This window comes from Eretmochelys imbricata, chromosome 1 (genome assembly GCF_965152235.1).
Source record: "Eretmochelys imbricata isolate rEreImb1 chromosome 1, rEreImb1.hap1, whole genome shotgun sequence".
Lineage (NCBI taxonomy): Eukaryota > Metazoa > Chordata > Testudines > Cheloniidae > Eretmochelys > Eretmochelys imbricata.
The window spans coordinates 1753647-1766198 of NC_135572.1; the positions used below are offsets into that span (position 1 = coordinate 1753647).

At 46.0% G+C, this 12552-nt stretch overlaps 1 protein-coding gene across 1 annotated transcript; it reads left to right on the top strand.

Moving 5' to 3' along the window:
• The first annotated feature begins 10662 nt into the window (after positions 1–10662).
• LOC144277574 (olfactory receptor 52R1-like) lies at positions 10663–11661 on the top strand. Its single transcript, XM_077838460.1, has one exon. It carries the CDS (start codon positions 10663–10665, stop codon positions 11659–11661), a length of 999 nt encoding a protein of 332 aa, XP_077694586.1.
• The last annotated feature ends 891 nt before the right edge of the window (positions 11662–12552 follow it).

The window sequence follows — 12552 nt, forward strand, 5'->3', positions numbered from 1 at the left end:
TTCCTTTTGGATGTTTAGAACTTTATTATACGATGAACAAGATTATCAATAATCATCACCATACTTGTCTAGCCTCTTTGGCAGATTTGTGGATTGTTTGTACCATCAGGGTGACACACTGCTCGATTCTAAGTCTGTCTAGTGTATAGAACTCAGATTGTGGTTTTCTTTATTTCTCAGATTTCCACTTTGTTCTGTACATTATTACTTATAATCATTTAAACAACCAATCTTTATCGAATTATAAATCTGTTTTCTATTTTTTTACTTAATACAGGATGTTGTTTGAAAAGTAAAAGGGAAATCTGCACAGGCTGATGTATTGTCCTCTCCCCATTGAGGGAGGGGCAGACTGGGAAATAAAGTTACACTGGTCAGACTTTTGGCCAGGGCAAGATGGTACAGCTCTTGGGTCCTAGGTTGGAGAGCTTGGGAGGAAATGGCTGGAGCCTCTCTATTGTTGTTTCATGGATGGCTGGTGAAAGCATTCATGTAACTGCAGCTGGGTGTGTCCCTGTTTGTGTATAGCTATGTAAGTGCAAGACCTGAGAGGATTGCAGCTTGCCACAACCTCACAGTGTGAGAGGGGCTCAGACTTGTATGCTGGAGGGCTCGGCTGTCCCCAGTTCCAGGTTGCACCCCCGGGAATCCCTTTCCCACCCTGCAGTGAACAGATTGTGAGTCCATTTCCTCATCGTCATGTGGTCACTGAGGGACAGACAGAGAGACCGTGGTAATGGAAAGGAAGTCAGGACACTTGGGTTCTGTGAGTCAGTCTCTGTGTGACCTTGGGCAAGTCATGTCTCCCCATGCCTCAGTTTACCGATCAGGGAAATGCGGATGGTTCAGAGTGATTTTCCCTTGCTAGGTGTTTTGAAGATCCCTCAATGAAAGGTGCAACACAGCATGATGATAGTTACTGATGAGAAGTACTGATCTCTGATGCCTTAGCGACAGCCCCATGTGTTTTCTGTAAGTGCTTGTCTCTCCTCTTACTCAACTTTCCCCAGATCTGTAGGTCCACTGTCTAACATCTACCCATCTATCCTGACAATTTACAGGATATCAGATCCTCTGGAGAGTTAGGCATTATCCCTAGTTTTTTTACTCATCATCTCATCACCAATACTTTTGAAATATATACACACAAACATACAAAGCAGCCAATTCCTCTCTGACTCAGTACAGAGCCCACGAGTTCTCATCTCCCTTTGGGAAGGTTCCTTAATTACTGTTTACTCCTGAAGCTGGATAATTAGAATCATAGAATCATAGAATCATAGAATATCAGGGTTGGAAGGGACCTCAGGAGGTCATCTAGTCCAACCCCCTGCTCAAAGCTGGACCAAACCCCAATTAAATAATCCCAGCAGGGGCTTTGACAAGCCTGACCTTAAAAACTTCTAAGGAAGGAGATTCCACCACCTCCCTAGGTAACGCATTCCAGTGTTTCACCACCCTCCTAGTGAAAAAGTTTTTCCTAATATCCAACCTAAACCTCCCCCACTGCAACTTGAGACCATTACTCCTTGTCCTGTCCTCTTCTACCACTGAGAATAGTCTAGAACCATCCTCTCTGGAACCACCTCTCAGGTAGTTGAAAGCAGTATCAAATCCCCCCTCATTCTTCTCTTCTGCAGACTAAACAAGCCCATTTCCCTCAGCCTCTCCTCATAACTCATGTGTTCCAGACCCCAATCATTTTTGTTGCCCTTCGCGGGACTCTCTCTAATTTATCCACATCCTTCTTGTAGTATGGGGCCCAAAACTGGACACAGTACTCCAGATGAGGCCTCACCAATGTTGAATAGAGGGGGACAATCACGTCCCTTGATCTGCTCACTGTGCCCCTACTTATACATCCCAAAATGCCATTGGTCTTCTTGCAACAAGGGCACACTGCTGACTCAAAGCCAGCTTCTCGTCCACTGTCACCCCTAGGTCCTTTTCCGCAGGTCTGCTGCCGAGCCATTCGGTCCCTAGTCTGTAGCTGTGCATTGGGTTCTTCCTTCCTAAGTGCAGGACCCTGCACTTATCCTTATTGAATCTCATCAGATTTCTTTTGGCCCAATCCTCCAATTTGTCTAGATCCCTCTGTATCCGATCCCTGCCCTCCAGCGTATCTACCACTCCTCCCAGTTTAGTATCATCCACAAATTTGCTAAGAGTGCAATCCACACCATCCTCCAGATCATTTATGAAGATATTGAACAAAACCGGCCCCAGGACCAACCCCTGGGGCTCTCCACTTGACACCGGCTGCCAAGTAGACATGGAGCCATTGATCACTACCCATTGAGCCCGACAACCTAGCCAACTTTCTACCCACCTTATAGTGCATTTATCCAGCCCATACTTCTTTAATTTGCTGACAAGAATACTGTGGGAGACAGTGTCAAAAGCTTTGCTAAAGTCAAGAAACAATACATCCACTGCTTTCCCTTCATCCACATAACCAGTAATCTCATCATAGAAGGCAATTAGATTAGTCAGGCATGACTTGCCCGTGGTGAATCCATGCTGACTGTTCCTGATCACTTTCCTCTCATGTAAGTGCTTCTGGATTGATTCTTTGAGGACCTGCTCCATGATTTTTCCAGGCACTGAGGTGAGGCTGACTGGCCTGTAGCTCCCAGGATCCTCCTTCTTCCCTTTTTTAAAGATTGGCACTACATTAGCCTTTTTCCAGTCATCTGGGACTTCCCCCGTTCGCCATGAGTTTTCAAAGATAATGGCCAATGGCTCTGCAATCACATCCGCCAATTCCTTTAGCACTCTCGGATGCAACTCGTCCGGCCCCATGGACTTGTGCATGTCCAGCTTTTCTAAACAGTCCCTAACCACCTCTTTCTCCACAGAGGGCTGGCCATCTATTCCCCGTTTTGTGATGCCCAGCGCAGCAGTCTGGGAGCTGACCTTGTTAGTGAAGACAGAGGCAAAAAAAGCATTGAGTACATTAGCTTTTTCCACATCATCTGTCACTAGGTTGCCTCCCTCATTTAGTAAGGGGCCCACACTTTCCTTGGCTTTCTTCTTGTTACCAACATACCTGAAGAAACCCTCCTTGTTACTCTTGACATCTCTTGCTAGCTGCAGCTCCAGGTGCGATTTGGCCCTCCTGATTTCATTCCTACATGCCCGAGCAATATTTTTATACTCTTCCCTGGTCATATGTCCAACCTTCCACTTCTTGTTAGCTTCTTTTTTATGTTTAAGATCCGCTAGGATTTCACCGTTAAGCCAAGCTGGTTGCCTGCCATATTTACTAGTCTTTTGACTCATCGGGATGGTTTGTCCCTGTAACCTCAACAGGGATTCCTTGAAATACAGCCAGCTCTCCTGGACTCCTTTCCCCTTCATGTTAGTCCCCCGGGGGATCCTACCCATCCGTTCCCTGAGGGAGTCGAAGTCTGCTTTCCTGAAGTCCAGGGTCTGTATCCTGCTGCTTACCTTTCTTCCCTCTGTCAGGATCCTGAACTCAACCAACTCATGGTCACTGCCTCCCAGATTCCCATCCACTTTTGCTTCCCCCACTAATTCTTCCTGGTTTGTGAGCAGCAGGTCAAGAAAAGCTCCCCCCCAGTTGGATCCTCTAGCACTTGCACCAGGAAATTGTCCCCTACGCTTTCCAAAAACTTCCTGGATTGTCTATGCACCGCTGTATTGCTCTCCCAGCAGATATCAGGAAAATTAAAGTCACCCATGAGAACCAGGGCATGCGATCTAGTAGCTTCCGCGAGCTGCCGGAAGAAAGCCTCATCCACCTCATCCCCCTGGTCCGGTGGTCTATAGCAGACTCCCACCACTACATCACTCCTGTTGCTCACACTTCTAAACTTAATCCAGAGACTCTCAGGTTTTTCTACAGTTTCATACATGAGCTCTGAGCAGTCATACTGTTCCCTTCCATACAGTGCTACTCCCCCACCTTTTCTGCCCTGCCTGTCCTTCCTGAACAGTTTATAACCATCCATGACAGTACTCCAGTCATGTGAGTTATCCCACCAAGTCTCTGTTATTCCAATCACATCATAATTCCTTGACATCACCAGGACCTCCAGTTCTCCCTGCTTGTTTCCAAGGCTTTGTGCATTCATAAAGAAGCACTTGAGATAACCTGTTGATCGCCCCTCATTCCCAGTATGAGGCAGGAGCCCTCCCCTCACAGACATTCCTGCCTGTGCTTCCTCCCGGTATCCCACTTTCCCACTTACGTCAGGGCTTTGGTCTCCTTCCCCCGGTGAACCTAGTTTAAAGCCCTCCTCACTAGGTTTGCCAGCCTGCTCGCAAAGATGCTCTTCCCTCTCTTCGTAAGGTGGAGCCCGTCTCTGCCCAGCACTCCTCCTTCATGGAGCACCATGCCATGGTCAAAGAATCCAAAGCCTTCTCTCCGACACCACCTGCATAGCCATTCGTTGACTTCAAAGATTCAACGGTCCCTACCCAGGCCTTTTCCTTCCACGGGGAGGATGGACGAGAACACCACTTGCATCTCAAACTCCTTTATGCTTCTTCCCAGAGCCACGTAGTCCGCAGTGATCCGCTCAAGGTCATTCTTGGCAGTATCATTGGTGCCCACGTGGAGAAGCAGGAAAGGGTAGAGATCCGAGGGCTTGATGAGTCTCGGCAGTCTCTCCGTCACATCGCGAATCTTATCCCCTGGCAAGCAGCAGATTTCTCGGTTTTCCCGGTCAGGGCGGCAGATAGATGACTCAGTCCCCCAGAGGAGAGAGTCCCCGACCACCACCACCCGTCTCCTTCTCTTGGGAGTGGTGGTCATGGAAACCCCCATCTCAGGACAGTGCATCTCATGCCTTCCAACCAGCGGAGTCTCCTTCTGCTTTCTCCCCCCAGACATATCATCTGGTCCACTCTCCGCAACGGTACCTGTGGAGAGAACATGAAAGCGGTTAGTTACCTGTGTCTGCGTTGCTGGAACCCGGACATTCCCCCTTCTTCTTCTGGAGGTCACATGTTGCCAAGCTTCTTCACTGGCCTCTTGGCTCCTCTGTGCAACCTGCTCTAAATCTTTAGAGCTTTGTGCCCGTAGAAGCATATCCTGACTTTTGTCCAGTAAATCCTCAGTTTCTCCTATGCAATGCAGGGACATTATCTGTTGTTCCAGACCTTGACCCTTCTCTTCCAATATGGAGACCAGCTTGCACTTTGTACAGACAAAGTCGCTTCTGTCCTGTGGAAGAAAGACAAACATGGCACATCCAGTGCAGGTCACAACAGCTGAACCCCCCCCTTCCATATCACCTTCCTACTATGAGCTTCCTCAGAGAAGTTGGCAAGATGTAAACCTCACTGGGCTCACTCCAGGCGAACTCCCAGGCAAACTCCTGCTGTGTGCTGCTGTGCTGGTTCGCTGTCTCTCAGCTGGTTCACAAAGCTCTGTCTATTTTTAAACAGCCAGGCTTCCCTGAAACAAACAAAAAGACAGCCCCAATGCCTGCCCCCTGCAGGCTACCAGCCAATTAGCATCAAAGTGGAGACATACTTGTCTACAGCCTGTTTACATTCAGGTCCTCCCTTCTCCTCTGGAGGCTGAGCGAACCCCACTGGGATTACACAGAGCTATATTATAAACTGTGCATGCCGTGTGTTGGCTCTCGGCGTGGGATGTTGCTGGAGATGCTGGGGTGAGAGAGGTGTGGGTCACGGCTACCTGAGGGGGATTCCTTGGGAGGACACTTCCATCTCAGAATTCACAGGTATCATCTCTTGCTGAGAGGCTGATTGTCAAACCCTGAGTAATATGGGTGTGGTGGGATAAAGAGTAAGTCTGTGGTCCTTGAAATGTCCCAGGGCCCTTGCCGTAAGTGATGAGTTTGCTAAAGAATCACTGGCCAAAATCTCACTCTTTACCCTGCTCATCCCACCTGATGGACTACCGCCCCAAGGTGGTGAATTTCAGTGGCACAGTGAATCCTTCAGGGCAAAAGATATTATTAGCTGTGCATTACAAGGCCAAATTCTCAGACCACGGCCAGTGCTGTGCTCAGGCCCCAGAGAGGGAAAACTGCCCTTGGAGAAAGAACCGAGAACAGACGTCAGGAGCCAACTGTGTGTTAATGCACAGACACTGTAACCCACTCCTCTTGTATTTCAGGACTCTGTCTGTTAATGGGGCAGAGGGACAGGGGCTCTTACCTGACTTTTATCTGCTGGAAAGCTTGGAGGTGTCAGGGCTCCTCACTCGAACAATAAGGAGAATTTTTAACATGGGTAACACATACTTTCTCCTAGCTTCATTCCAGAAGTCGGCTGAACTGTTATGCCTGAAGCTTCCAAAAAACAATTGTGCTGGAAGCAGACACCCAGCATGGGAAATCTCAGTCCAAACACCTAAAAACTGGAAAACTCATAAGCAACTGAAAATGAGCTCTTCTAATGGAAGGTGTCAGACAGCCTTGACTATAGGATATGCCACCAGCACCACCTGCAATGGCCAATCCATTTGTGAATCCCGTTCTTCTATGCTCCTCTCTCCAACGATGTTGGCAGCAAGGAGTTCTTCAGGCCAAATATGAATTATATTAGCAATTATCTTTACTTAATGTTATATGGTCAGACTTTCAATTTAACTAAACAGTCCCTAGTTCATGTTATGAGACACATTAAATATAAATGCCTGTTCTACTTTCTTTATCAATAGATCCATAGGGTTTATGGTCAGAAGGGACCATTTGATCATCCTGTCTGACCTCCTGTAAAACACCGGCCCATTACATTTCACTGAGTTACCTCTGGATTGTGCCAAAAGTCTTCTGTGTATTTGAAGAACACTATCATGTCCCCCATTCATCTCCACTTTTCCAAATAAACATGTTGGTTCCTTCTGCTTGCTCATAAGGCTTGTATTCCATCCTTTGCATAACATTTCTTACTGGACTATGTGTACTTTCCAGTTTCTCTACATTCTTTCTCTACATTGGTGAGCAGAATTGGACACATTACTCCAACTGAGACCTAACCTGCACCAAGCAGAGGAGTACTATCACATACCGTGACTTGCACGTGATACTTCTGCTAATGTAACCTAACATTGCATTTGCCTTTTTTGAAACAGCAAAAAAATCCAAACCCTAGACAGATGTAGCTATATCATAGAATCATAGAACTGGAAGGGACCTCAAGAGGTCATCAAGTCCAGTCTCCTGCACTCATGGAAGGACCAGAAGCATTTATAACATCCCTGACAGATGTTTCTCTAACCTGCTCCTTGAAACAACCTTTTAGGTATTTGAAAACTGTTATCATGTAACCCATCAGTCTTCTCTTTTTCAGAATACACAACCCCAATTTTTTCAGTCTTCCCTCAGAGGTCATGTTTTCAAGACCCCTAATCATCCTTTTCCCCAGCTGTTCCGGATCATTTTGAATGTTTTTCCGATTCTCCAAAGGACTTCTTCAACCCCTCCCAACTTGGGATCATCTGCTAATTTAATAAGGGTACCCTCTATGCCATGACATAAATTGTTGATGAAGACATTGAAAGGAACTGAACCCAGAACTGATCTCCCCACTTGTTATGTCCTTCCAGCCTGATGGTGAACCATTGATAATTACTCTCTGGGAGCAGTTTTCCAACCAGTTATGCACCCACCTTGTTATTTTAGCTCCATCTAGGTTGTATTTCCCTAGTTTCTTAATGGGAAGGTCATGCAATACTGTATCAAAAGGCTTTCTAAAATTGAGATATACCACACCTACTACTTCCCCCCATCCACAAGGCTTGTTACCCTGTCAAAGAAAGCTATCAGATTGGTTGGACATGATTTGTTCTTGACAAATCCATGCTATCACGTATCATCTTATTATCTTCCAGATGTTTTCAAATTGATTTCTTAATTATTTGCTCCCTTATCTTACCTGGTACAGAAGTTAAGCTGACTGGTCTGTAATTGCCTGAGTTGCCCTTAGCTCCCATTTTATAGATAGGCACAATATGTGCTCTTCTCCAGTCTTCCAGAATCTCCCCTGTCTTCCATGACTTTTCAAAGATAATAGCTAATGGTTCAGGTATCTCCTCAGTCAGTTCCTTGCGTATTCTAGGATGCATTTCATCAGGCTCTGGTGACTTGAAGACATCTGACTTGTCCAAGTAACTTTGTACTTGTTCTTTCCCTTTTTTAGCATTTGAACCTACCCCATTTTCACTGGCATTCTCTATGTTAGGTGTCCAAACACCACCAATTGTCTTAGTGAAATCCAAATCAAAGAAGTCATTAAGCACCTCTGTCATTTCCACATTTTTTCTTATTGCTTTCCCCTCTTCATTTAGTAATGGAACTACACTGTCCTTGATCTTCCGATTGCTTCCAATGTATTTGTAGAATGTTTTCTTGTTATGGTTTTTTGTTTCCTTTGTGTATCCAGCTGGTTTGGTCGCGTTTTGTTTGTTGGCCTTTCTAATTTCGCTCCTACATGTATGTATGTATTTATTTATATTTCTCCTTTGTAATTTGACCTTGTTTCCACTTTTTTAGGATCCTTTTTTTGTTTTTTAGATTATTGAAGATCTCCTGGTTAATCCACTGTGGTCTCTTGCTAAACATCCTATCTTTCCTATTCAGTGGGATAGTTTGCTCTTGTGCCCTTAATAATGTCTCCCTGAAAAACTGCCAGATGTCTTCTATTGTTTTTCCCCTTAGACTTGCTTCTCATGAGATCTTATGTAACAACTCCCTGAGTTTGCTAAAGTGTGCCTTCTTGAAATCCATTGTCTTTATTTTGCTGTTTTCCCTCTTACCATTCTTTAGAATTATGAACTCTATCATTTCATGATCACTTTCCCCCAAGCTGCCTTCCACTTTCCAATTCGCAACCAGTTCCTCCTTCTATGTCAACATCAAGTCTAGAACAGCCTCTCCCCTAGTAGCTTTCTCCCGCTTATGGAACAAAAATTTGTCTCCAATACATTCCCAGAACTTGCTGGATCATCTGTGCCCTGGTGTAGACAGCATGAGATTAATTCTTCCTTCGACCTAGCTACCACCTCTCCGGGATTACCTATGCTGAGGGGAGAACCCCTTCCCTCTGTGTAAGTAGTATTTATATTGAAGAGCTAGGGAAGCACGGCTGTAGAATTTAAAATGTAAACAACCTTTCAAGCAGATCTTCCAGAAAAACATCCAGTCTTCATCTGCCAAGTTGGGGAATTGGAGAATCCAAGACTTTTCTTCTCAGTGTGTCCCAGTCTTTAATCACCATTAGTGTGAACTATTTGGTCCTAATTTCAAGCTGGAATTTGCCTGGCTTCAGTTTCCAGCCCTTCGGTCTTGCTCAGCCTTTCTCTGGTAGATTGCAGAGCCCATTATTACCCAGAGTTTTCTCCCCATGAAAGTCACCACTTGGGCATTTTATTGATAAGTTAGAGAGATATACATCTTCAAGTCTAACGATCCGGTTTTTCTCCATCCTCCAATCATTTTTGTGGCTCTTTTCTGCACGCTCTGCACGTTTTCAACATCTTTTTTTTCAAATTTGGACTACAGAACTGGATGCAGTTTGTTAAACCAATCCCATACACAGAGGTAAAATCCTTCTCCTGCTCCAACTCACTAACTCAACATTTTCCCCAACTAAATCAAATACCGCTGAGAAATCAAGGTACGTTGCATCTGTGTTGTTCCCTTAATCCACCAAATGTGTACCCCATTCAACCAATGTGTACTCTCATAAAAGGATGAAATCAGGTTTATTTGACAAGATCTGTTTTGCATAAACCCTGTTGGTGACTGCCATTACTTACATTTCTAGACTTTTTTTGAACTAATCCCATACAAGCTTTTCCATTCTTTCGTAACCTTGTCAATTATTTTATGAAAAAAAAAACAACAACTTTCCCTTTCTTTCTTAATACTTTACATTTAACACAGGAAGTGACATAAAACTTTTCTAGGATTTCTCTTGTTGTTAATATACTTAATAACTTCCTTTTTGTGATCCAGAACCCTGCCAAACATGGAGTTTTCCCTGATGTCTTAATTTCACTTATCAATTTTCTTAACTTCCAATTTCTATTCTTGGCTCTCTATTTTCTATCTCTATTTTCCCTTTTTTCCTCTATGTTACATATTACTTCCCACCTCTTCAATTGCTGCCTTCACTTTACCACTGAACTGAGCTTTTACCCAAACTTGTTCACTTTGTTGACTGTGGAATCATGAGTTTTCCACTTCTTAATAAACTTTTATCAAAGAATCTCTCAGAACATGTCTTCCCAAAAGTTTCGTTTTTTCCCCTCTAAGATTTCGAGCAACTGGATGAATGGGGAAACCCCTAAGGTATAGACTCCCTATACCGGCTCTCATTGCCTGAGATAATGATGGATAACCAGGATCCACACTTGTGTTTCCTGCTGGTGCCTCTACGGGGTCTCCCACCACAAAGTGTAGGAACTATTAATGCAGGGAGCACTACAAAATATGGAATTGGATTTAGTAGGAGTATTGTTCATAGTTATTTTCTCTGAATAATGAAAATGTAATTTTTCAGTGTGTGAAGAGTAATCAATCTGTTTCTCCAATGAGACCAGCTTCCAGTAGTGCATGCAGTGTTTCATAATAACGTTGTCTCTCCATTCAGGCATTTATACTACGGCGATCACCTAAGATCCTGGGAACACACAGAAAATCAGGGAGCGTACGGTAAATGCAGGAGACACCCTTATGCCTCACAGTTGGACATTTTCTCCCCTACTCCATGTCAGATTTGAACACAGCCAACTTCACCAGCCCCTCCACCTTCATCCTTCTTGGCATTCCTGGCCTAGAGGCAGCCCAAATCTGGATCTCCATTCCCTTCTGTGCTACATACTCCATAGCTGTCTTGGGGAACTTCACCATCCTGTTGATCGTGAAGAGGGAGCCGAGCCTCCATGGGCCCATGCACTATTTCCTCTGCATGCTGGCTGTCACCGACCTGGTCATGTCCACGTCCACCCTGCCCAAAATGCTGAGCATCTTCTGGTTCAGTTCCAGGGAGATCAGTTTCAGTGCCTGCCTCACCCAGATGTACTTCATTCACTCCTTCGCAGGGATGGAGTCTGGAATCCTTGTGGCCATGGCTTTGGATCGCTACGTGGCCATCTGCCATCCTCTGAGATATTCCATGACCCTGACAAACTCTATGGTGGCCAAGATAATCCTGGCCGTGGTGCTAGGTGGTGCCATACTTGTATTACCCTACCCCTTCCTGGCGAGGCATTGGCCATATTGCAGAACCAGCATCATCCCCCACTCCTATTGTGGGCACATAGCCGTGGTGAAGCTGGCCTGCGCTGACATCAGCATCAGTAGTTACTATGGGCTGTTTGATCTTTTCTCTGAGATCGGAATGGATGTGTTTTTTATCGCTGTGTCCTATACTCTGATCCTCCGGGCCATCTTCCGCCTCCCCACAAAGGATGCCCGGCTCAAAACTTTTGGAACCTGCATCTCTCATATTTGTGCCATCTCAGCTTTGTACATCCCAGATTTCTTCTCCTCTCTCTTGTTCAGGTTTGGCCACAATGTGCCACTGCATTTCCTTGTTCTCATTGCCAGTGTGTACCAGCTGGTGCCCCCCTGTGCTACACCCCATTATTTATGGTTGAGGACCAAAGAGATCCGGGGCAGGCTGCTCCAGCTCTTTACTCATAAAGAGTCCTAAATATTTACTTCTTATGCCCTGGCCCTCACACCGAGGTCCATGCAGAGCTGTCTAGTGCGTGGCCCTGGGCGCCTTTCCTGTATCACTTACTGGACAGACAGAGACATTAAATCCTTTCCTCTCCTTACTGGGCTCTGTCAATCTGATGAACTGCGGAATCAGTCTGTGTGTAAGCGGGGGAATAGTCCCACTCTTGTGCGGAACTTTCCTGGCTTCTGCGCTACCCTGGTGCAGTGGGCTAGCGAAAGGATCTGAGTCCTCACTCCCACTTCCTTTATCCAGTGGCCTCCCTGCCCTTGAGGACTCCCCTTCCACTCTCCTGTCTGGCAGAGTCCTCGTAATCTCAACGAGGCTGGGCCCAGGATTCCTGGAGGGCTCGACCCCGAACCCTGCTGTGGTCACCTAGGACAGGGGCTAGGGTGTTCCCTACTCCGGGGTACTCTCTCTGCACTGGGCAGTTCTCTGACCCACTGACCATTACATACGAGTTAAAGCAAATGCAAGTTATTTAATCAACAATTAATTTTAAAAAGAATAAGGAATAAGGGAAAGGTGAAAGGAAACACATCGCCCCACTCTGTGGCAGGGAACATCACAAACATTGTCTCTGGAATGTCCGGGCAGTTCACAGTCTGCTCCTTGTAAGTCCCAGGCCCCATCTCCGGCCCTGGCTGTGCTGCGGGGATGCTGTGGGTTGGACACTTGCTCTGGTGGTGGCCACACGCTCTCAGGCTCTAAGTGGTAGGTCCCTTCTTCCCAGTGTCGCCCCCACCCTGTTGGGGTGACGATCCAAGCCTGGCCTGCAGAGCCTCTTGGCTGAGGCATCTCCCTGTGCTGGGCCCGCTGCCCAGGGTCCCCCTTGCTCTCCCCAGCTGCTCACCGCACCCAGCT

Excerpts from the sequence above, each read along its gene's own strand:
- LOC144277574 (XM_077838460.1), top strand. The coding sequence starts at position 10,663 with ATGCAGGAGACACCCTTATGCCTCACAGTTGGACATTTTCTCCCCTAC.